We start from the raw sequence: 25,789 nt of genomic DNA, 5'->3' as shown, positions 1-25,789 counted from the left end.
GATTTTATTTATTTATTTGACAGACAGAGATCACAAGTAGGCAGAGAGGCAGGCAGAGACAGACAGAGAGCCCGATGTGGGGCTTGATCCCAGTACCCTGGGATCATGACCCAAGCCGAAGGCAGAGGCTTTAACCCACTGAGCCGCCCAGGCACCCCTAAAACATTTTCTTTAAAAAATTTTTTAACTGAGTATAGTGGACACACAATGTTACATTAGTTTCAGGAAAAATAATGGACAATTTTAAGAAAATTCTAGCCAAAGACTAAAATATTAATGATTAATGGCAAATACAAAACCTTGAACATTTTCAATCAAGGAATATGTGTAATTTAAAAAGCTTTAAGTGATTATTCATGTAACTTACATTTTTCTTATTGAAAGAGCTCTCTTCCAGCTTTTCTACAGCAAGAATGTTTTTCACTGGAATTGTGTAAATTGCATCTTTGCCTAAATAATAAAAGAAGTAGAAAATTAAAATGATTTCCTAAGAATTATAAGTAAGAGATTAATTCTGTAAGGTTTAAGCCATCCTCTTCACAGCAAGAATATAAGTAACCTAAAGATTTCCAAATGATATACATGAAAGTATTCTTTGTTTTAAAGAACTGATGAATTTTGCTTGTTTTTTATAAGTTACTTTCTCTTCACCTTTTTCAATATAAAATTTAGAACATTTTTAAGGAAAAATGTGAGAATAAATTTGATCTTGATGTAGAAAATTAAAATGCTGTATTTTCTAACAATTATATGGGAACTATAAAAATACCATACTTAGTAGTAGAGGCCTGATCAATTACGTATCTTGCCCGGATACGTAATTTTCTTTGAGGGAGTTCTCTCACGTAATGGGTGAATCAGACTGCTAAGCAGATTTTTCTGTTTTAACAGTCTAATACTTAAAGGACTATCCCTGAAAACAATAATTATAAATTGAAAAACTGTTTATTACTATCATATACTAGGTGGTCAGATGACTAGAACTACCAAATTTACTCTTAAGAAATATAGGGAACAAGAGTAAAAACTTTATTTGGTAAAGTGAATCCTTTACACCTAATTTAGAAATTTGAGTTTGCCTTTTAAAGGAGCTCCATCATAATATGGCATGATGATATGATGCATTTCGATTTACAATTTACCTGAGAATATACTGTATCTCATAGTCATAGAAACTAAAAGCAAATATAATTATGGCCTTTCCTTGTCATTTGTAATGTTCTTAGAAAAATTGAAGCTTTGCTTTAATTCTCCCACTGTTTAATGACCTGTATACTGAAGTGCTTCAAGTTAAGAACTTTACATTCATACCGGTCCATGGGTTCATATACAGCTTTCTGGTCAAGGAAAATTACTTGGTTAAGAAATGTTTTGGGTCTTGAACAGAGAGGTTAACCTAAAATATCTATTAAGTCCAGCTGCTGGTATAAAATCTAAAATTTGTGTAATTCAAGCAGATGTGATGTACAATTTTTTAGAAAAAATAAAGTGACTTAATTCAACTATCATACATTTAATGTCTAGTATATACCAGAGAGTCTTCTAACCACCTGGGATACAGCAGTAAACAGAAAATATAAGGCCCCTAATGAAGTCTGCATTTAGGTCTGGAAAGACTTACAAAAGACAAATATTAGGTAGAGATAAATGCTATAATGAAAATAACCTAAGGTGATAGTAGCTGGGAAGTTACTTTAAACTGGATGGTTAGGGAAAACTTTTCTCAGGAAACAACATTTAAATCTACAAATACAAATCCTAAGTGAATGAGAAAATAAGAAAAGACTATCAGCAGTCTCCTGGAGGCAGACAAGATCAAATTTATGGCATTGGCGGGGGGCGGGGAGGGGGAGAGTAAACTGAAGGAAGCCACAGCCCAAATTACATGTAGGAAAAGACATCTGCAGAAGTGGGAGTAGTCAGAAGAGAGCTTCAAGCCAGAGTCACTGGACACAGAAAGCTGGGTATTGGAGACACAAGGACACACACACTCAGACATACATCAGGATGATTAACAGGTAAGCTGCATCTGGAAGAGCTCCCCCTCCCTTAGCTTGTACTAAGCAGCAGTCAACAGAGGTTTATATCCCAGGCTAAGCAGTAATGTTCCTACTGGGGTTGCAGAGCAGTGCCATGTCACAGGTATTTGCTAACCCTCGGGAGGGAAGGAAAACAGCCACATCAGAAGACAAGAAGCAGCCTTGCCCCTCAGCAGTTTGTCCTGTACCTCCCTCACAATCACTGGCGGTGAGCTACTGAACACTCAAGCAGGGGAACAGACTGTAAAAACACAAAGATGAAAAAATCACCAAAAAGATCACCAAATGATGAGAGAAATCAGCACCCTGAAAGAGGGACACAGATAAAACAAAGAGAATAACATCTGAGGAAATGAGGGATACAATAAAGTACCTCTGGGTACTGATCTACATGGAGTAGCACCACAGAGATTCCAAAGAATTTGGTAATTTTGCAGAATTTCTATCTTTAGATTTGTTTAATACACAATCACATACCCTAGAACTGCTTTATTTGTTCATTCTGGGCAAGTTATAACATAACATATGTAGAGAAAGTATATTGTTCCCAGGCATATGTCAATAGAGTTAACTTCACAGTTACTAGTGTTAACTGAAACGAATTACAAGGTGATTACTAAAATAGAAGACTTTACTGATGACTCTACAAAAATACTGTAAAAAAGGAGAAAGAAACAAAAGGACAAAGAAACAAAGTTTAAAAAGTTAAGAGCCATGATGGACGGATGTATCAGTTTCAATACCTAATAAGAATTCCAGAAACAGAACAGGGTGTTCAGGAGAAAATTACCCATGAAAATGTCCCAGAGATTAACAACAAACAAACAAACAAAAACAACAACAAAAAACCCTCCAGCCTGAAAGAATCCAACAAGTGCTGAGCAGCAGCATGGAAGGAAAAAGTCCGTAATCTCACACTGGGCAGTAAAATATTAGAACTTGAAGGCTAAAGAAATTCTTAAGAGTTACTAGGGAGAAGAATCAAGACACAATCAGCCTGACATCAAAATTTTCACCAGCAACAATGGAAACCAGCAAACCATGGAGCAGTATCTTCAAAGTTCTCAGGGAAAGTGATTTTAAATCTAGCCTATCATTCAAGAGTAAGGGTAAAATAGACTTTTAAAAAATTATGCATGGACTCAGAAAATTTATCAGCCATAAGCCTACTGAAATAATTCCTTGAGGAAGCACTCTTGCAAAATAAATAATAAATGCAGGAAAAGGCAAATATGTAAGAAATAGCGCTGGGCAAAAAATCAGCAAAACTGACAAAATGGATAGAAAATTATGAAAGTATAATGTAAAAAAGGCAAAAGAAAAAGAGAACATAGTCTTATAGAGCCACATGACTTGATTAGGGAGATGCCTGGGAAAATAACAAATTGAAAGCATCCTATTATTCTTTTCCTAATTGAATGGGGACTTTGATTAACTGTAGTCATTAAGATAAACATACAACAAATGTATTGTTGTTCTCCTGTATGCAATTTGTCCTCTGTTCTTCTGCTTTTGAGATTTTCTGTATTTCTCTGGTTTAATTACTGTATGTCTAAGTGTGATTTTCATTGTATTTATCACAATTGGAGTTCCCTGACCTTCTTAGATCTGTAAAATAATGCTTTTCACCACATTTGAGGCCATTATTTAAGTATTTTTTCTGCTTTCTCTACTCTCCTTCTGACACCAACCATGTTAGACTGTCTGATATTGTTCCAAAAGCCACTGAGGTTCTATTGTTTTTTTCCTTTTTCTTTTTTTTTCTCTCCATCTTTTTTCTCTGTGTTTCCAGACTGGATAATTTCTACTAATCTACATTCAAGTTCCCTGAACTTCTCTTTAATATTTCAATTGAAATACTGCACTTCTAGATTTCCATTTGATTCCTTTTAATAGGTTTTTTTTTTTCAGCATAACAGTATTCCTTGTTTTTGCACCACACCCAGTGCTCCATGCAATCCGTGCCCTCTCTAATACCCACCACTTGGTTCCCCCAACCTCCTACCCCCGCCACTTCAAACCCCTCAGATTGTTTTTCAGAGTCTCTCATGGTTCACCTCCCCTTCCAATTTCCCCCAACTCCCTTCTCCTCTCTAACTCCCCTTGTCCTCTATGTTATTTGTTATGCTCCACAAATAAGTGAAACCATATGATAATTTACTCTCTCTCCTTGACTTATTTCACTCAGCATAATCTCTTCCAGTCCCATCCATGTTGCTACAAAAGTTGGGTATTCATCCTTTCTGATAGTTTCTAATGTTTCTTTTACTGAAATCCTTCTTTACTCAGGACTGTTTGTAACATTAAGTGCCTGAAGTACTTGTAATACCTTTAAAATTCATGTCTGCAATTCCAACATGAAAATTACATAGGGGTCTACTTCTACTGACTACTTTTTCTCTTGACTATGTGTCTTGTTTTATTGTTTCTGCTCAAACTTGTTAATGTTTCATTGTTTACTGGACATAATAAATGACATTATGTAGAGCCTGGATTCAGTTACCTTACCTTAAACAGTCATATTAATTGGTCACTCTGAGACCTGGCTTTATACTTTATTCTTAATCTTAGAACAGCCTTTACTGCTGAGCCACTGCCTTTTTGCTATTTCAATGAAAACCCCAGTGTGTTCATTAAGCCCTTCTAAAATTCCAAAATGTTTCTTCTGGGTAGAAAAGAAACTGAAATTTCTGTTCACCATTTAAAATCCTTCCTGTTACTGCTTTTCAGCAGCTTCTTTGAAATTCCCTTGCATAAGCAGTTGAAGAAGTCAGCCAAGGATTTCTGGGGAGTTCATATACAGATTGGAAGGCTCATCCTCTTTTTCCTCAATTTCCACCTCCTCTGGCAGCCTTGAACTATATCTTCTAACACCTCAAGCCAGTAAAACTGTGGCTTCCTCCTTGAATTTCAGCCATCTCACACTGTGAGATGGTAGGAGTGCCTCAGAGAGAGAAAAGGTATATAGTAATATATTCCAACATGTTTCCCATTTTTGAGGGTCAAATCCTTCAGAGTTGTCTTTTATATTCTTCCAAGTTAACTGTTTTCTATGAAAGAACTAGTTTAATACCAACATATTTCATTTTATTGTGTGTTGCTTTATTGCACTTCACAGATACTGTGGTTTTTATAAATTGAAGGTCTGTGGCAATCCTGCATCAAGCAAGTCTACTGGTACCATTTTTCCAACAGCATTTGCTCTTTTCGTGTCTGTGTCACATTTTGGTAATTCTCCTAATATTTCAAACTTTCCCGTTATTATTATATTTGTTATGGTAATCAGTGATCTTTTATATTACTATTGTAATTCTTCTATTGCCTTGGACTATGCCCATATAAGACAGCAAACCTAACTGATAAATGTTATGCGTGTTCTGAATGTTCCACCAACGAGCCATTCTCCCATGTGTCTCCCTACTCCTTGGTCCTCCTGTTCTCTGAGACACAATACTGTAATCAGGTTAATTAATAACCCTACAATGGAATCAATTCTTGTGAAGACGCTGTGAAGACTGGTGAAATGATAAACAAAGACTTAGAATATTATCTAAACTTAATTGATAAAGCAATGCCCCTTGGAACAATTTGTTACTTAAACTATAACCCCTGGAGGATTTTACTAGTTGCCAAGCACATTTAGATATGGCCTTAAGAAAAACATATACTGGCAACAGGTCTTGGGAGAAGGACAATACACGACAGTGAAGCTGGGCAGCTGGGGATGCCTGGCTCGCTCAGAGCAGAACTTGTTTTTTAGATGAGTCCTTTGAATGTGCTTGGTTAACTATAAACTTTATCCTCCTTCCTACTTGTCCTCAAGATGTGTGACTAACGTTTGACCTTCATCGGTCCTTCTGTTGGCTATTGTTTCTATCCAATAAAAGTGAGACTGTGGAGTTGCTCGTGGCAGCAGTCTTTTTGACTGTTGTCCCCTGCTCCCAGTCTCTTGCAGCTGGCTTGTTTGTGCCAATTCTTCTCCCGTTGCCGACTGGAAGTGGCAAAGTGTTCAAGTCAAAGGGAGAGTTGTACATCTCACTTTAAATCAAAAGCTAGAAATTACTAAGCTTAGTGAGGAAGGAATGCTAAAAGCCAAGATACGCCGAAAGCTAGGCTGCATGAGAAAAGTTTGCAGCTAGCAGAAAAAGAAGGAAAGAAGCTGTCTCCGTAACACAAAAGTACAGAGTGAAGCAGCAAGTGCTGATGTAGAAGTTGCAGCAAGTTATTCAGAAGATCTAGCTAAGATAACTGATAAAGGTGGCAAGACTAAACAACAGATATTCCATGTACATTGCAAGAAGATGTCATCTAGGACTTTCACAGCTAGAAAGAAGTCAATACCTGGCTTCAAGGCTTCAAAGTCTCAAAGGACAGGCTCTCTTGTTAGGAACAAATGTAGCTGACTTTAAATTGAAGCCAATGCTTATTTACCATTCTAAAAATCTTAGGGCCCTTAAAAATCATGCTGAATCTACTCTGCCTGTGCTAACTAGAACAAAGCCTGGATGATAGCACATCTGTTTACAACATAGTATAGCATATATTTCAGACTTACTGCTCAGGTAAAGACATTCCTTTCAAAATATTAAGGCTCCTAACAATGCACCTGGTCACCCAAGTGCTCTGCTGAGGATATACAATGAGATTAATTTCATGTCTGCTAATACAACTCCATTCTGTAGCCCATGGATCAAGGAGTAATTCTGACTTTTAAGTCTTAATACTTAACATTTCTTAAGGCTATGGCTGCCACAGATGGTGGTTCCTCTGATGGATCTGAGCAACATAAATTGTAACCTTCTGGAAAGGATTTACCATTCTAGATGCCATTAAGAACATTTGTGATTTGTAAGAAGAGGTCAAAATATCAACATTAACAGGAGTTTGGAAGAAAGGTGATTCCAGCCCTCACTGACAACTTTGAAAGGTTTAAGACCTCAATGCAGGAAGTAACTACAGATGTGCTGGAAGGAATATGAGAACTAGAGTTAGAAGTGGAGCCTGCAGATTTGACTGACCTGCTGTAATTTCAAGATAAAACTTCAACGGATGAGGAGTCTTATTACGGATGAGCAAATAAAGTAGCTTCTTGAAATGGAATCTATTCTTGTGAAGATGCTGTGAAGACTGGTGAAATGATAAACAAGACTTAGAATATTACCTAAACTTAATTGATAAAGCAATGGAAGAGTTTGAGAGGAATGACTCCAATTTTGAAAGAAGTTCTACTGTCTGTAAAATGCTATCAAAGAGCATCACATGCTCTTGAAAAATCATTCATGAAAGAAGAGTCATTGATGTGGCAAATTTCACAGTTGTCTTATTTTATGAAATTGCCACAGCTACCCAACCTTCAGCAATCACCACCCTGAGTAGCCAGCAGCCAAATAACAAGACCCTCCACCAGCAAAAAGATTACAACTTGCTGATAACTCAGAAGATCGTTCATTTATTTTTAGCAATAATGTATTTTATTTTATTTTTTTAATGATTTTTATTTATTTATTTGGTAGACAGAGATCACAAGTAGGCAGAAGGCAGGCAGAGAGAGAGGGGGAGAAGCAGGATCCCCGCTGAGCAGAGAGCCCAATGTGGGGCTCGATCCCAGGACCCTGAGATCATGACCTGAGCCGAAGGCAGAGGCTTAAACCACTGAGCCACCCAGGCGCCCCAGCAATAAAGTATTTTAAGTTAAGGTATGTACATTGTCTTTTTTAGACATAATGCTATTGCACACTTAATAGATAGCAGTAGAGCATAAAGAGAACCTTTATACACACCGGGAAGCCAAAAAATTCATTTGATTCACCTTACTGTTAATTACCTTTACTGCTATGGTCTGGAACCAAACCCACCAAATCTCTGGGTTATGGCTAAACAAGTTCCTTCACTATAGAGAACGCATGGGTCTGTTTTCAAAAAGGCAACTTCAACACTGTAGTCGTGTAAGCTCAAATCCTTGGAGTTACCCTTGCCTTGTCTTTCTCTCACTCTTGGTATCTGATCCTTTAGCAAAACACCTGAGTACTATCTTTAAAAAAGATCCAGAACATGAAGGGTGCCTCTTGATTCAGAATACTAGTGTCCAGTAAGAGGCAGAGCGAAAGACCCAATGGTTTAGAGCCATTTATAGAAAATCTGGGAGACATGCTTTCAGATACCAAAGCAAATGTAGCAAGAGATTTAACTAGGAGTCTTGGTTATCCAGAAACAGCAAGGAAACAGGAAGTAAGCAAAACATCTGCTTAGCTTAAACAGAGAATCCAAAGCCCATGCATTTCCTCCATAGAGGAAAGTCCTTAAGTCTTACATAAGAGCATCTTAATGTACAATTTTAACAAACACAATACCTGTATCCTCATTCACAGTGTATTTTAGTAAAAAACTGAGCTGGGTGATGAAGGTGGGTGTGAGATGTTACATTATGGTTCGCTGACAGCACAAGAAATTTAAAGTAACAGCCTGAATATAAAGGGGATAGAGAAAAACTGTATAAAGCAAACACAGGAACATAAAAGCACAGCAGTCCAAGGCATTTAGCTGGGGAGTAAACAGCTGCACATACCCATAAGCAGCCCTGAAAACACCACTAAACCAAAGCACTACATAATAAGTAATATTATCAATGACAACCCCAAGTCATCTAGAAAATGGTAACTTACGTTCAATGAATTCTTTTTTAGAAGGCAGGGAAGCATGTAATACATTTTGGAAAAATCCATCAAAATAGTTAAAACAAAAACCATGGATGCTTAAAACTGTAGGCTTTGATAAGTAATCCTGAAACTTCATATAATAGAGCTTATTCCTCCAATGTCATTCCAGTAGGTTAAATTCCTTAAGGCCTGAAAACAATGTAATTTCTAATGTGCCTTTTTTATACTTAGAGCAGTCTAATCACTCTATAGAATTTTATTCTCATAAGATCACTAGCTAAAACAGAGGTTCTTAAAAACCACTGAAGAACTTTGGATCTACAAACTCACTGAAATTATATGCAAAATTTTGTGTCTAGTTTGTATGTACACTTTTCTGGAGGAAAAAGGCCTGAGCTATCACCTGATTCTTGATTCTGATTCTAAAGCCAAAAAAGAATTTAGAATACTAGTTTGGATTAGAAAATACTTTAAATGAGAAAAATCAGCTAATTTATTCATGGAGAATGACTAACTTATATTTTATTTCAAGGTACTATGAATGTAAACATAATTAGTATATTATGACAGCTACTTTTTTAAAGCTGCTATATATGTGAAAGCATTTATATAGTGTTCAATATAAGCTATGACTTCTACAATACTCAAAATATATTTAGCTTAAAAAATGCTTGCCTGGAAGGTGAAGTATGTAGCTTATATTCTTTTGTCATCTGACTACATAACAAATTATCTGGATGCCTAAAAATAAAATTACTTTGATTTCTTATATCTTACTAATACACTTGGCTATATGCAGTCATTTTGGTAGAGCCATAATAAAGAATTATGAAACAATTTTTCTTCTTACTCTACTCTTCTTCAAAAATGTCCACTGAAACATTCTACTTAGTTGAATCTACATTCTCTTGAAAGTACCCAATACAATAGCTGGTGTCTGCTATCATTTCAGAATTTACAGCAGAAGCTCTCTTTAGCAGATCTTTACCTAACAGAGCTAATGGATTAACTGAGGCTCTCCATGTACACTGTAAAACATAACAAATGATGCTCATGGGATGCAGAATGCTTGTGGTTACTAGGCTTCTATCTGTTAAGCCTGCCTCCTTCTGTTTCCGTTGGCCAGGCTTGTTTTGTTTACCAACTCCACTGGGTTTGTTCCAAACCTATTTATGCAATTTTTCCATGTTATAATAACTTATTTAAATATATGTAAAGTGACAAAATAAATGCCCCCTATTAAGAGGTTTACTATTTATCTGAAAATCAGGTGAGTGTTTTGAGAAGCTTCAAAAGAGGAGATTCATACCCATATAAATAAAGTTGATTTATATGGGGGTGAGACATCTATAAAAGTTTAGGGGTGACTACCATGAAATCTAGTTGGATTCTGGAATTGCTTTTCAAGTATTTAAGTTCTAGATTCACTTTGGAGAAATCAACCAGAAAATTGATGCATTATGGGTATATTTGCACAAGAAAGACAAAGGGTAATAAATCCAACTGATAGATCCATATTCAAAGAAAAGATCTTGATTCTCTATCAAAAGATTTAGTAAATAAATATATAAATATTTAAGATACATATATAACTTTTTGTCTGTTTTTAAATGATTTTTGCTTTAAGGGAACATCTTTGTGTCCTGATCATTGTGAATGTAAGGGATTCTACTAAATGTGATTCATGATGTAGTTATTATATTCTTATTAAGATACCAGAAGGAGCTAATGGCCTTCTGTGGATCATGCTTTACTCCAAAGGAATAAACTTAAAATATGGGCATTTTAAGCAGCGTGTCAGCCCACTGAGGGACAAAATGTGCCTTTCTAAATCCCTCAAATCACACTGTAGGAAGATGGCTTTCTTCATCTGAACAAACCCCTGTGCTTTCTCAGGAGGCAAATCATTAAAATTTCCATCTTGAAGACAGCTGTCTTCAAGCTGGAAGCTTGAAGCTTCAAGCTGGCCAACAGTCTAGAACGAATCTGATAATTATATAGGAATCAAAATCTATGGTATGACTATGGGAATTTTTAGCTGATGCTATCCAGCAAATCACTGAAATACTCTAATTTATTAGATACGGATTCTTACCAATTTGGCTCTGAGAATTAAAAGAAACTCCCAAGTTCTAGGTAACTGGAATTTACCAAGGATTTTTTAGAAAACAGAGCATGTGTGAGGGGAAAAAAATGGAATTTACATGGTGTTGCCTGCCAGGTATTTACTGCATCCTTAATGTGTGTGCATCACTGTGAGAAACTATACACTGCAGTAATTATTAGTGAAAAGCTTGGCCAGAGTTATACTAAGCAGCAAAAAAAAAAAAAAAAAAAAAAAAAAAAAAAAAAGCCATCTTCACCGAAAACAAGGAAAAAGCCCCAAAATAAAGCATAAACACAACTACCTGGCTGTTTGTGGTAGGTGAGCTCTCTGCTTGTTAAGCAGAACCACCGTTTCTTGAAATTCTTTTTCCCAATCCGAGTTCTTCCCTGAGCTCTTTTATACATCTCACTGCCAAAACAACAGATAGGAAAATTTAGTTACAAATATTAAAATAGTTCATCCACAACAAAAACTGTTCTTTGACATGAAAGGCCATGAAAGATCATATTAAGTATATGAAAATGTCTTTGTTATCTATAACTTCTGTATTTATTTTGGTCATGCTAAGGGAATAAAGTCTTAATTTAATACTTATAATTGTGCTATTCAGAACTGAAAGGACCAAACTTTAACTAAAGTTCCCCTTTAACTTCCAATGATAACACTGCTTCAAGACTGAAGAGTGCTGTTACTTTTTCAAAGTATTCTAATATCCATAATCTCATTACAGTTACAAAACTACTCCAGGACCGCATGAACAAGGAATCATTTCCACATGGCATAAAGTTCATACGACAGTGTGACCTACCTAATGGATGTTACTTAAGCAGTTCTAATACAGAACAAACCCAGATTTCTTCACTTCCAGACCCATGCTTTTTGTACTCACATAACATCTATACTGACATGACTTTAATCTCTAAATTCATTAAATTACCCTTCTTTCAGGTGCACAGGCTCACTCGTACCACTGGATTCTTTAGTTTCAGTAGATGAAATTTCATCCAAGAACTAAATAGAGAAATGGGCAAAAATTACACTTTGTGATAACATACATCAAAAATTCAGTTTATCTTCAATATATAAAGTTCTTTAAAGAATACATATAATTATAACTTATAAAGCAATACACATATTTAATTGTAGAGGAAGTTCTAAATTACACACTGGATAGGTGTTCTAAAGAATTTATTCTCAAGTCCCTTAAAACCCAGAATATGTTTCCCTAAAAAATAGCTCAATCTACAGTCCTTAAACTACCATTCTGAAATCTATAAAGTTCTGAATAAAAAGAGTTGTTTTGCTTTTTGATTGACAGTAAACTCATCTGGGGGCACAACTTAATTTGAACTATCAAAGGCTATCTATAGTCTGTATTTATCTTACTTAGTGTGAATATTTATACATTGTATTCTGTGTTTGATTATGGTGTGTTACCTCGGGCCCCATGGGGGTGTAATAGGTATAATAGCACAGACCTATTATCTTTTTTTTTTTTTTTTTTTGAACTCCAAGTACAAACTTTATTTCTATTACAAGTATGTTAGTAGTAGTAGTAGTAGTAGTAGTAGTAGTAGTAGTAGTAGTGAAATAAAAAGAGGGGATGGGGGCTCTGATACTTGGTTTTCAGAGCAAGCCATGAACTTGGGCCTCAGTCCTGATCCAAGCAGAGCCCAGCATGGCTCTGGTGGCAACAGGGAGTCCCCAGCCTTCTCCATCAGAAGACAGTAGAGACAAAGGAGCCATGCTCCCCACCAGAAACAGAAGGCAGTTACACCAAATGCCAAAGAAGCAGATTAAAACAAAGCCTCTAGAGCACTCACCTCTAGCTCCAATCATCTCCAAAGCTTTGTTCCTAACATATATTGCAACTGGCCTGAACACTTTACCAGAGTGCCTCCATACACACAAGAGGCCCAAATTCTAGAGTGGGGAGGGACAGTACACAGGAGAGGGTACCTAAAAGTTCCCAAATTGAGGCCCCAACAGAGAAAAGAATCACTTCACTGGTGAGTACCAGGTTTCCAGAACCCTCTCTCTCTCCTCTTCCCACCAGGACTACACAGCACCAAGAAGCAGTGGCAATAGTATGTCCAAAGATGGAGTTCTGGTGGGCTGAGAGGCCATAAATCGTATTCCTGCACAACCAAAAGGTAGTAGCTAAAGGTGAAACATTTCTCAACAGCCTCCCTGCTAACCCTCCCCCAAACCCTCAAACTCCCACAGCACAATCTCAAAAGACACAAAATGGCCATAACCTAGAAAAAGTTAAAATCTGTAAAATCTCCCCTGCCCACAGAGCCCAAGAGGTGGGGCCTGAACCATGGCAAGTGCTGCTGTGCAGAGAAGATGGAACCACCGTGCAGGTTCTTGGAGACACCATTACTCTTCTTCCTCTTCCTCCTCTGCATCCCCAGCTCCTTGTTGCTTGGGGGGTTTTGCCTTTGCAGTTCTGTTTCGGTAGTTAGCAGCTGTGGAGGTGACCCGCGAGTTCCTGCCACCTTCACTCCTACCACTTACTCCATATCTCCCTGAAGGCCCACGAGAGAAGGTGGGTACAAGGTTTTCTGGGTAGAGATTTCGCACTGGGTGAATCACTGGAACATGTCCGCTGGCCATAGCTGCATTATGGCTGTTTCGATTGCGTGCCCGGCCATCCTGGCTGTCTAAGTTGTTGAGCTTCAGTATTCGAGGAGGGCTAGGCTGGCACCCAGGTCTGGGGCCTGATGTAGATGTTGACAGTCGGTTACAAGTTGCTGTCATATTGTTAATGGGTCTATTGGGGGGAAGAGGGTAGGTGGGCCCTTTAGCTGTTTCCTGCTTGATATCATCCATGTAACCAGAAGACAAGTCTCCCTGGTGTCTGACACGCCTCTTGGGCAGCTCTGGTGAGGTCTCTGGAGGCTGGAAATCCTGTCTAGGAATCCCCTCTGTCACATGGTTGTTTGCTGTAGCTGGGCGTTGGTCACACTGGTCCTGGTGATGGAAAAGCACCTCCTCCTCCAGCTGTACCCCACAGAATTCACATGGGATGATGATGCTATCCTCCACAGGGGGTGAATTGCTCAGGCCCATCAAAGAATCTAACTGGTTACTCGCAGCCTGCTGCAAAAACTTTTGGAAGATGACATCAGGGTCCTCCACCCCTTTGGGGGAAGTGCTGCCCACACTACGTGCAGGTAAGGCACAGGAAGGATTACAGCTTGTCTGATGGTCAATCAGCAGTTCCTGTGGGTAGAGCTCCTCACAAAATTCACAAGGCAACATGGTCTGGTCAGCTGCACCCTTCATGTCATTGAGAGCACTGGAACCTTCAAGGGACTGGTCTGTACCACATACAGCCCTCCAGAAGTCCGGCTCTGCCACACTGCGGGCCTGCCCTTCATTTTGCAGACTTAGGGCCAACATGAAGTCCAAGTTTGCACTATCTTCACCACCCTCTTTTGGGGGCTGTCGGATTCTATTCCTTTCCTGCCTTTCTTGTTCTTCCAACAGATTATTCTGAATTGGAAACTGGGCTGTCATGTTCCTTTGGTTGGAAGTTCTACTATGCAAAATGTCTGATTCAAAGGCTCTCAGAGGTCTTCGGGGTATCCTCATAGGGGGGTCCAGAGCCTCAATTTGCCTGAGGAGCTGGGATGCAATCCAGATGCCATCTTGACCCCAGGACTCATCATATGCATTAGGAGGCATGGCAACTTCATCTCTCTTTTCCTCCCCATCTCTTCCACAAACATCAGGATGAGTCTTCAGATCTTTCACCAGGACATTGCGCCCACAACTGCCACATAACTCCGTCCGGGCACCACAGTAATCTTCATGATCCTTCAGTTTGAGAACAGAAAGTTCCAAATCACAATGCTGGCAAAGGGCAAGCCGTAGAGGACACTCGGTCTCCTCATGCTTCTTTAACTGCCTCTTCTCCAACTTCTTACTACATTTGCAGGTCACCTGACAATGTTCTGTCGCCATGTGACTCTCCATGTCAGATTTGGGAAATGGTTCCTTGCAGATAGGACACATACCAATGTTCCTTTGACAATGGATCTCATGGATGGTAAAATTAAATACAGGAATTTCTTTTTTGCAATTGTCACACAGTTGAGTGTCCTGGTCATCTAGAAATTCAGCCATCTTTAGTTCTTTCTGAAAACCGGGACGACAGCAAGGACTTGCAGCGAACCCGCTAGCCGCTGACCTATTATCTTTTAAAACTGAAAAACTGAATTCTGAAATATTTCTGGTCCCAAAGATTTTAGATAAAGGACTGTGAACCTATATTATATGTCAGAATCACCAAATTATGGCTTAGTGGCCAAATTCAACCTGCAGCCTGCTTTTTTTGCAAGGCCTGTGAGTTAAGAACAGTTTTTATATTTTTAAAGGGCTGCAAGAACAAAAACAAAGAAGAATATGGGAAAGACCCTATGTGGCCAGAAAAGCCTAAAGTATGTATTCACTGGCCTTTCACAGAAAAGATTTTGCTGAATTCTATTATGTATGACTGACTGCAGCCCTGAGAGATAGTATTTCATGATTATGACTGAAATGTAATTGGGTTCTCTGGAAGAAAGTGGAAATCTAATCACCACTTAAACTTCCTAGGGAGAATGGGAAGATGGTGGCTCAAGAAAATTTGGAGTAGCCATCTCTAGCAATGGAAAGCCACTCCTGTGAAGAGCAGTTAGCTTCATGAACATGCTACCTTGACTGGTCAAGAGCTTCCTGGCACATGGCTATCTCTTCACAGGAAAGAGAAATTAGTATTTCAAGGAACAATTCTTGTTCTTAGAGAGGAATTCTATTTTGTCCCATAAATGAACTGCCTCTTTGTCTAGCCCTTGCTTTTTCCTTTATACTTTTCTATGTTGTCCCACTTGGGACTAAGAAAAAAAAAAATACATTCAAATAGCGAAGACACTGAGGCACAAAGGCACAAGTACGTAATCTAAAGTAGAATTCATGTGGAGTCATATTGTCTCAAGACTGGCTTAAGACTGCCCACTAGAAGCTACACTAAGAATTTTTTCCAATGTTTCCTTCTAGCACGTAAGAAAGAAATCTTGGTTAAGTGAAGGATTAAGAACAGAGTTTCTTTTGCATTATATTATATGTGGTGATACAGAATAGGTATATAAGGGAACTAAATGGGGCGCCTGGGTGGCTGAGTCAGTTAAGCGCCTGACTCTTGATTTTGGCCCAGGTCATAATCTCAGAATTGTGAGGCAGAACTCCTGCTTAAGATTCTCTCTCTCCAGGGCACCTAGGTGGCTCAGTGGGTTAAAGCCTCTGCCTTCCACTCGGGTCATGATCCCAGAGTCCTGGGACTAAGCCCCCCATCGGGCTCTCTGCTTGGCGGGGAGCCTGCTTCCTCCTCTCTCTCTGCCTGCCTCTTTACCTACTTGTGATCTCTGTCTGTCAAATAAATAAATAAAAATCTTTAAAAAAAAAAAAAGAAAAAGATTCTCTCTCTCCCTCCCTCTACCCCTCCCCCAACTCTCTCTTTGCTCTCTCTCCCAAATAAATAAATAAAAATCTTAAAAAAAAAAAAAAGTCCACAACCAACAGACATTTCTGCAAAGAAGATATTCAGATGGCCAAAAGACACATGAAAAAGTGCTCCACATCACTCAGCATCAGGGAAATACAAATCAAAACCACAGTGTGATACCACCTCATGCCAGTCAGAATGGCTCAAGTTAACAAGAAACAACAGATGTTGGCAAGGATGTGGAGAAAGGGGAAACTCTCCTATACTGTTGGTGGGAGTGCAAACTGGTGCAGCCACTCTGGAAATCAGTAGAGGTTCCTCAAAAAGTCAAAACTAAAGCTACCCTATGACCCAGCAGTTGTACTACTGGATATTTACCCTAAAGATACAAATGTAGTGATCTGAAGAGGCACATGCACCCCAATGTTTATAGCAGCAATGTCCGTAATAGCCAAACTATGGAAAGAACATAGATGTCCATCAACAGATAAATGGATAAAGAGGATGTGGTATATATATATACATAATGGAATACTATGCAGCCATCAAAACCCCGAAATCTTGTCATTTGCAACATGTGGATAGAACTAGAGGGTATTATGCTAAGTGAAATAAGTCAATCAGAGAAAGACAATTATCATATGATCTCTCTGATATGAGGAATTTGAGAGGCAGGGCAGGGAGTTGTGGTGGGTAAGGAGGGAAAAAAAATGAAAGAAGATGGGATCAGGAGAGAGATGAACCATAAGAGACTCTTAATCTCCGGAAACAAACTGAGGGTTGCTGGGGGGCTGGGTGTAGGGATGGGGTGGCTGGGTTATGGACGCTAGGGAGGGTATGTGCTATGGTAAGTGTTGTGCACTGTGTAAGACCGATGATTCACAGACCTGTACCCCTGAAACAAATAATACATTGTATGTTAATTAAAAAAAAATATTTTAAAAGCATACAAAGGAACTAAATAAGCGTCCTATCACATAGGATGGACCAGTTCTTATAGATGGACGACCCACTAATGGCGGGTAAGAGACATACTTGAATATTTTATTCCTTAGTGTTTGCCTGAAGGCGCTGATTTATTTGAAAATTATTTATCATTTATTTATAATTACTGGATCTATCATCTGTTTTATTTATAAGGAACTATGGGGTAAATACAATTATATAAAGTGAAAGAAAGCGGGGCGCATGGGTGGCTCAGTGGTTTAAAGCCTCTGCCTTCGGCTCAGGTCATGATCTCAGGGTCCTGGGATCAAGCCCCACATTGGGCTCTCTGCTCACAGGGAGCCTGCTTCCTCCTCCCTCTCTCTGCCTGCCTCTCTCCCTACTTGTGATCTCTGTCTGTCAAATAAATAAATAAAATCTTAAAAAAAAAAGGAAAGAAAACATAAAAATTAAGATGAACTTTATGGAGGGTGAATATAGGTCCCAATTTGCTCAAGGCCATCCCTGTCTATAGCTGTGGTCCCAACATTATCAATAGTACTCATTTTCACTCTTTAAAGTACCCAGGTTTGGACACTAAATTCTATGGTCACTCTGTTAATAGAACTATCCATGTTGCCCTTCCTAAAGTCTATGGGAACAGTACACCAATACAAAATGAGAAACTGGAATTCATAGGCTTTTGCAGTTTCTAGCAATGTACATATCCAGACTTAGCTAGCAAACAATAAAGGAAACTCAGATTAGGACAAAATATCCTATCCTAGTTTAGGAGTCTAGATCCACATCTAAAACAAGAAATGTACTATGGTGATAGCCCATGAGAATGTGAATAGCTGACACAGGACAGATCAGGAACAGGCTCAACTCCTGGCACTCTTAAGTATTTTCCTCACTGACATTATCAACTCTACACATTCTGATAGGAAAAAAAAAAATCAGCGGCTTCCATAGCCTAGGTCATAAAAAAAATGGCAAAACAACCCTCAAACAAAAGATAGTACCTTATAATCTTGCCAACAAAAGTCTGCCTACACTGTCCCACAAATGTTTCAACAATGTCCTACAAATAAAAGGGCAGCTTTTCCTTTGCCTATTCTTTTTAAAGTCTTTCTCCTCAAAAGCCTTCACTGGTTGCCTAAAAAGATTTTAGTTGAAATTGCACTATTCTAGATGAAAAATATTCCAACTTTTTAAAAAAAATCTTTTAAAAAAAGCTTTTAAAAAAGCTCCAGCTTTTAAAAAAAATCACCCTTTTCCATTTATTGAATTCCTGTAAGAATTCTAAGCACACACACAAAAAGTACAGATATACACTTCAACAAAAATATACTCTTGGCAGTTAACTGTGAATCAATCATGATACAGAAATTGAGTAAAATCTTTAAAATTTGGCCTTGCTAATTTTGATTCATTAAATCAGAATCATGATAAAATACAATACAGTATTTCTTCAAGCTAAATTTAGGTGTACTTCAAAGTAACTTTACGAATTTTAGCATTTTATAATAAAACTACATTTTGTTTAGAATGATTCAGAATTAAAGACACAAGAAATTAAAGATCTTTTCAAAACATTCCTGATTTCTAAGTACAGCAATTTTTGTATGTTATAGGCCTTGTGTTAGGCTATTATATACTGTGGTCTTTTGTGCATTTACAATACATTTTAATTTACAGTAACTTTCCTCAAGTTACTACTACAGCTTATATAGTTTATAAACTATTCAATAATTCATGTATTTTTTTACTATGACAAGTACCCACTACGTATCAGGCATCATTCTAAGACTTCACCCTCCTTAGACCAGAGGTCCTTAATCAGAAACAATTTTATTCCGCAGGGAACACCTGGCAGTGTTTACAGACATTTTTGGTTATCAAAACTTGAGGCATCCTACTGGCATCTAATTGGTAGAGGCCAAGGATGCTGCTAAACATCCTATAATGTACAAGGATAATTTTTGATTGTGAGGGGCCCCAATCAAAAATTATCTGACCCAATTGTCCATACTGCTGCTGTTAAGAAACCCTTACTCCAGCTATTTGTCACTTGTGTTACTAAGACAATGGCAAACAGCAGCTGTTGTTGAACATTTAGTTATTTCCACAGCTAAAAATCCCACAGTTTTGTATGGTAGAAGAAAGGAAGAAAAAGCTTCTTTGTATCCGATGTACAATTTAAACATTACTTTTTTAAAATTGAGGCTTGACTTCTAGGAGTAACATGAAATGCTAACATTTCCCCAATGCTGTATGATAAGAAATGTTAATTTTCCAGAGTAAAACAATCATACCTTTTTAACTGCTATAATATATCCTTCTTCTTGAAACATTTTGAAAAATTCACACATGAATGTCTCTTTGAAACTTGACTAGGAGAAAAAAAAAAAACCCACACAGAATTTATATATGTTAAATAGAGAAATAAGATTATAATGAACTGCATTTCTAAGCTGAGGATTAAGGCCTTAAAGGATTCAATCATGTATTTCAAGAAAATTATAGGCTTTGGAGTAGGATTTCTTTCAACAACTGTTAGATGATTATGGCACAGATTCATAGACACAGATTCTTAGATCTATTCACCAGACTCTCTCCTCTGCTCAGTTTATTTTTTTACAAATTTAAATGCTTGCTAATTCATTTTTAATTTTGATATAAATAATAATCCCATTTTATGTTAATGTAAATTACATTTTTATTATTTTTTAAAGATTTTATTTATTTATTTGACAGAGAAATCACAAGTAGATGGAGAGGCAGGCAGAGAGAGAGAGGGAAACAGGCTCCCCGCTGAGCAGAGAGCCTGATGCGGGACTCGATCCCAGGATCCTGAGATCATGACCTGAGCCGAAGGCAGCGGCTTAACCCACTGAGCCACCCAGGCGCCCCTAAATTACATTTTTAAATGAAAGTAACATTTTCCAAAACAAAAAAATTAAAAGATTGACTATATTTTATGCAAATATCTTTAGTTAGATGTATTTGTTCAAATAAAACTTCATTAACAGGTAACTAAGAGACAAGAGCTATCTAGAAGATGACTACTGCATATGTATATGCATATTTTTGTTTTTGCTTTGTTTTTAATTTGGAAGGGAATAAGTGAGAGAGAAGGGATCCTAAGGTATAACAAGATTTAGAAGTGTGAATACAAAGCAAAAGATATAAAGACTTACCTTGCTTTTGGACAGACTCCCCCAGCTTCCCAAAGTTTGAATGGTTTTTGAGATGAGGGTTAATGTTCTAACTGTCTGTGGATCCTAAAGAATTTAAAAAAGACAAAATTTCTGTTAAATTTTTAAGAAACAGAATTTGTGTAAGAGGTAGAAGAGAGTGAATAGGCTACATTACTTTAATACAGTGATTCAAAAATGTTCATTCAAACTCTAGTTTATGATGGGCAGAACTCACCAGTCTAAGGAATTGAAGAGACTTGAAGAAGCCAGATGTCATTTATAATTCCACCCAAAGTAACTGTATTCAACAATGTGTTACTTCTGAAAGCCGCACTTTAATTGATATACTACATATGTTGTTTTGTACAGTAGGGCAGCTTGGATTACCTAACAAACTATATTCACTTTTGAAACATCAATCACATCTACCTCTTCTACCTTGTAATTTAAAATGGCAGTTTCCAAATTTTCTGTACTCAATCCACCTCTAACCGTATTCAATAACTGATACAGCTTATACAATCAATTATTTTCATCATGGAAGCAAAGACCTAACTAAACTTAAGAAATGAGAAGTTACCTGGTTTGTGTGGGATCTTAGCAGAAGGTAACTATTTGGGTCTGTTAGCCAAGGTATTTTTTGGGCCTGCCTACCAAGAAAATCTAAATATAAATAAAATGGACTAAGCAGTTCCCCTGATGAGTCCTTGCTCCCTTTTTTTTTTTTTAAATTGAGGTATAATTTACATATAATGGAATGAACAGATTTTAAATGTACATAACCCAATGAGTTTCCACAATCCATACATTTGTATAACCAATTCTCCTATCACATATAGAATTTCTTTATTTTGGAGATTCAAATAAACAGTATCTTCCACCAAAACACAGACTTAAGAAACTTTAGATACAGAAATTGCTTTAGTTTAGTTTTTGGTTACATTCCTTAATATTTTAGTAACCCCACATTGAAAATGACAGTGAATGTGAAGAAGAGATGACCAGGATATAAGGCAATCTGAAAAAAAAGGAATATCGGGGATATGATCATTATGATATATTTATGAAATAGTTACACACTAATTTAAATTTATTCAGAAATATTTTAGCTAGAACATCCAGAATTCCATCATATGTATAAAAGATCCCTACAGGGCACTGGGGTGGTTCAGTGAGTTAAGCCTCTGCCTTCCTCTCAGGTCATGATCTCAGGGTCCTGGGATGGAGCCCTGCATCAGGCTGTCTGCGGGCTCTCTGCTCGATGGGGAGCCTACTTCCCCTCCTCTCTCTGCCTGCTGCTCTGCCTACTTGTGATCTCTCTCCCTCTGTCAAATAAATAAATAAAATCTAAAAAAAAAAAAAAAACAAAAACCCTACAATTCTCTGCCTTTGAGGCACACCAAGGTTCTTAACAATGGCTAATAAAATGAATTTGAACTGAATTTCACCAAGACTTCCCTGTTCAAATTTGGTTTTAAGATCACTGTTTTAGGTTATGATTTCCCTGAACTAAAAAGAGCAAAGCGCATTTTATACAATAACTGCACATCAGACATTTGTTTACATCAACACAGCCCTTAGTATTGTGACAATCATATCATTTAGCTACTACTGATTCCCTGGTGTACTCCACATACAAGCTGTTCTAAATTCTTCCCCTGCTACCATCTGCCATCTTAATTTTTTACGGCTGTCCAGTACCTTAGACATCTGGTACCTAGCACACAGCCTGGCACAGACATCTAGAAGATGCCTTATAACTTTTATTAAATTCAACTAAAATGTTGACTTCCACCTCAAAACAACTATCTTATCCTCTTTTCCTTATATTAGGTTGAACCATATGGAATCACTATTATTTGACTACTTTTGATCTACAAACATAAAACAACTTCATAGGGTTCACCATATCTCAAAGGAGGAATTACTCTTTTCCTAAAGTTTACATCTGCCATTTTTTCTTTTCAAACAATCTAAATGCTCCAAGACACTGATCTGGTTATTAGCAAGCCCTCTTCTCTCTTCAATTTCTCCCTTTCTGTTGGTTTCTTCTCTTCTGCTTAAACTACATATCAATTTTCCCATTTTGGAGAAGACTCATCATTTGACCAGCTCCCTCTCTGAGCTACTATCTTTCACTTACCAAACATTCACCAAGTGTCTACTTATCCTAGAAACTGTGTATTGTGCTTGGGATTCGCAAACTTGAAACAGATTCAACCCTTGCTCTTGGGTATTGATACTCCACATTCAGAGACTGTAAACAGATGATTATAGAAGAGTATGACAAATGTCAAGACACAGAAAGCCACAGGATGCTACAGGTATACACAAGAGAGGAACCTAACCCAGACTAGACATTAGAGAAGTCTGCCTTGACGGAGTCCTGAAGGAACACTATCAATGAGAGAATGAGGGGTATGATGAGAAAAAATGGTTCAATCCTTTTTTCTCCCCTACCACGCAACTTCTCAAAAGAGTAGTGTACCAGGGCGCCTGGGTGGCTCAGTGGGTTGAGCCTCTGTCTTCGGCTCAGGTCATGATCTCAGGGTCCTGGGATCAAGCCCCATATAGGGCTCTCTGTTCAGCAGGAAGCCTGCTTCTCTCTCTCTCTGCCTGTCTCTCTGCCTGCTTGTGATCTCTGTCTGTCAAATAAATAAATAAAATCTTAAAAAAAAAAAAAAAAGAGTAGTCTACCATGTCAATGTTAACATAACCCTGTTTAAAAAATCAGCATTTTAAAAAAATTATTCACTCGTGTGTATGTACACACATGTACTTGTTTGAATTTACCTATACCTTTTACTAGCAACAGGGCAAGCTCAATTTTGATTATTTCCTGGGTAAAAACTACATTTACTGATTTATTTTTTAATCTTCTGCAATCTGATTTTCTCGTGCTCTACTAAAACTGATTTCTCGAGGCACCTGGGTGGCTCAATGGGTTAAAGCCTCTGCCTTCAGCTCAGGTCATGATCCCAGAGTCCTGGGATCGAGCCCCACATCAGGCTCTCTGCTCTGCGGGGAGCCTGCTTCCCCCTCTCTCTCTGCCTGCCTCTCTGCCTACTTGTGATCTCTGTCTGTCAAATAAATATAAAACCTTAAAAAAAAAAAAGAATTGGTTTCTCAAAATTCAAAGAATGTCTAAATATAACATCCAATAACTATTAATCAGTTCTCGAAAACCACCCTACCTTTCAATACTGGTCTTGATAATCCCATTACTCCCAGGTTCCTGGGATTACTCCTTGCTCTCAATTTCCATAGTATGCCTTAACTTGGTAAAAATCAGGTACTACTTTTAGATGATGTATCTCATATTTGTCTGATTTTCCCAATTAGAATGAAAAGTTCTTGAAAAGGGGGTTAAGTTTACACTTAAAAGCAAATAATAAGGTTATACGACACAGTATAAACTAGTCCTTCTAGCATACTGATTGGAAAAGTGACCTAAAATATGAAGTCTGTGGCTAGAAGGACTTTATTGCAACATCTGTTATGGAAATATACAAATCCAAGTCTGAATACAAGGCAGGGTCACAAGCTCAGAGGTAGGAGTTCTGTTTATATCTAGAATGCTATTACTAAGCTTTTTCAGACCCAGAATTCTGCACAGCTTCAGTAACATAGCCATAAGAAAGGAGAGTCCTGTGATCAAAAGGACATTGTCCCACTCTCTGCTGCAGCTATTCACAGACTGTCCTTTGGCAAGAAAGGATATACTGCTGCAAAAGTAGCATGATTCTACACCGTTCTCAAAGTGAAATGAGTGGCAATGTCATGCAGCTGTGAAGAGGAGTGGCCTTCAAAGCCCAGTTTAACTCCAAAACCCATATGTCCTTTCTACCCTATGTAAGTTTCCTAAGGGCAAAGAGTGTCTTCCTCATCACCGCATTTCTAGCACTGAGCACAGTGATGGAAACACTACAGATGTCTGAATACTTTACTGCCCAAGAGGCCAGAAAGAACAGGGGTGAGCTCAAAGATTGAGAAGACTGAAGGAGACAGCATTCCAGTTTAACCAGTTCAAACTGTGCTCGCTTCGGCAGCACATATACTAAAATAACCAGTTCAAACTGAGTGAGATCAAATCATATGTGACCAGTTGTGTGACCACAGAGAAATTGCTGAATTGTGTTATTCTTATCTGCAAATGGGGATGATAACAGAATACCTCACAGGGAGGACCAAGTAAGTTAAAACACACAAAGTACTTAGAATAAGGCCTACTACAACGCCCTAAGTAAATGTTGGCTATTATTATTATTATTATGTGTCACACCAATCAGCAAGGAAAGCAATTAGATAAGATTATAAAATATTTGAAACAAAAAAGTTAAAGAATCAGCAAAAATACTCCATATTAGGAGGAAAGAAAGAGTAAAAAAAGGAGTTTTAAGAAACATGTACATCTATGCAGTAGATTCAGATATAAACAATTAAATAGGACTCTAGAACATTTTTAAAGTTTTAAATCTCTTATATTTATAGTATCAGGTGAATAAATAGTAAAAAATGTGGAGATACCAAATTATGTTCCAATCAAGGTTTCTACACCTTTCAGAAATGAGCCTCTTCAAACTTCTGTGAGATATAAAAATACCTGTGAGATTAAACTAAACCTGTAACTCATGGAAAAACAAAAACAAAAACAACTCTAGTATTACGGAAATTTACAAACACACACAATAGTGGAGGGTAAATACAATGGATCCTCTTCGTACCTACCATCAAGCTTCAACAACTATCAACATCTTATTACTCTTGCACAGTATCTTTTAACAGCAACAAAAACTGGATTTTCAGCCTTCTCTGAAAGACTGACATAGCCAAGGAAAATGCCCAGTAAATTTAAGTACCAGTTATAAGAAAACAGCTAAGTGAAACTGGCCTCTTATATTTTTAAAATTTTAATAAAAATAAATAAAAATGGAATAAAGCTTTGAGAAGAACAACACTTACTGGATGATGAGGTCGCAAATGAAAAGTATGAGGTGATACTACGGCTACAGCAAAGAAACGAAGAAATACAAAGCTGCTCACTGCAGAATACTGAACATGAGGGTCATCTGCAGGAAAAAAATGGTGAAATGTCATGCACAAAAACACTGAATTAAAAAACAAAGATGACAAAATAAAAAATATTGAAAAACATGTAAACTAAATAGGAGATCAATATAGATTTGTCTAGTGGAGACTGGGCTGATGAAATGATAGTAATGATTATGACTAAATTAAAGGAAAAAAATCCTATGACTAAAGAAAATCTGAAAGGAATAATAAAAAAAATTTTAAAAAGAAAGGCAAAAAAGCTACCAGGTTTTCAGAAATATCTTAATTAGGAAAAAGACATCTTTCCTCATCTACAA

The 25,789-nt window shown here is 37.5% G+C and overlaps 2 protein-coding genes across 5 annotated transcripts in view; both read right to left on the bottom strand.

Moving 5' to 3' along the window:
* The window catches only part of RASA2 (RAS p21 protein activator 2), a 137,123-nt gene that overhangs the window by 8,544 nt on the left and 102,790 nt on the right, over positions 1 to 25,789 (bottom strand). The window contains exons 15-21 of one of the 4 annotated variants that reach the window (XM_044251497.1): positions 25,383 to 25,489; positions 20,421 to 20,504; positions 19,536 to 19,613; positions 11,740 to 11,813; positions 11,101 to 11,210; positions 8,702 to 8,713; positions 368 to 450 (exon numbers count right to left, since the gene is read on the bottom strand). In XM_044251497.1, the coding sequence (XP_044107432.1) occupies positions 368 to 450; positions 8,702 to 8,713; positions 11,101 to 11,210; positions 11,740 to 11,813; positions 19,536 to 19,613; positions 20,421 to 20,504; positions 25,383 to 25,489 (548 nt within the window). The remainder of the gene's footprint in view (positions 1 to 367; positions 451 to 8,701; positions 8,714 to 11,100; positions 11,211 to 11,739; positions 11,814 to 19,535; positions 19,614 to 20,420; positions 20,505 to 25,382; positions 25,490 to 25,789) is intronic. The other 3 variants (XM_044251498.1, XM_044251499.1, XM_044251501.1) reach the window with 3 other exon arrangements.
* Positions 12,974 to 14,994, bottom strand: LOC122908553 (TRAF-type zinc finger domain-containing protein 1-like). Its single transcript, XM_044251502.1, has one exon. The coding sequence runs from the start codon at positions 14,934 to 14,936 to the stop codon at positions 13,185 to 13,187; it is 1,752 nt and encodes a 583-aa protein (XP_044107437.1). The 5' UTR covers positions 14,937 to 14,994; the 3' UTR covers positions 12,974 to 13,184.

The sequence above is a fragment of the Neovison vison genome, chromosome 6 (genome assembly GCF_020171115.1).
Source record: "Neovison vison isolate M4711 chromosome 6, ASM_NN_V1, whole genome shotgun sequence".
NCBI classification, from domain to species: Eukaryota; Metazoa; Chordata; class Mammalia; order Carnivora; family Mustelidae; genus Neogale; species Neogale vison.
This window is presented reverse-complemented; position numbering and strand designations above follow the sequence as displayed.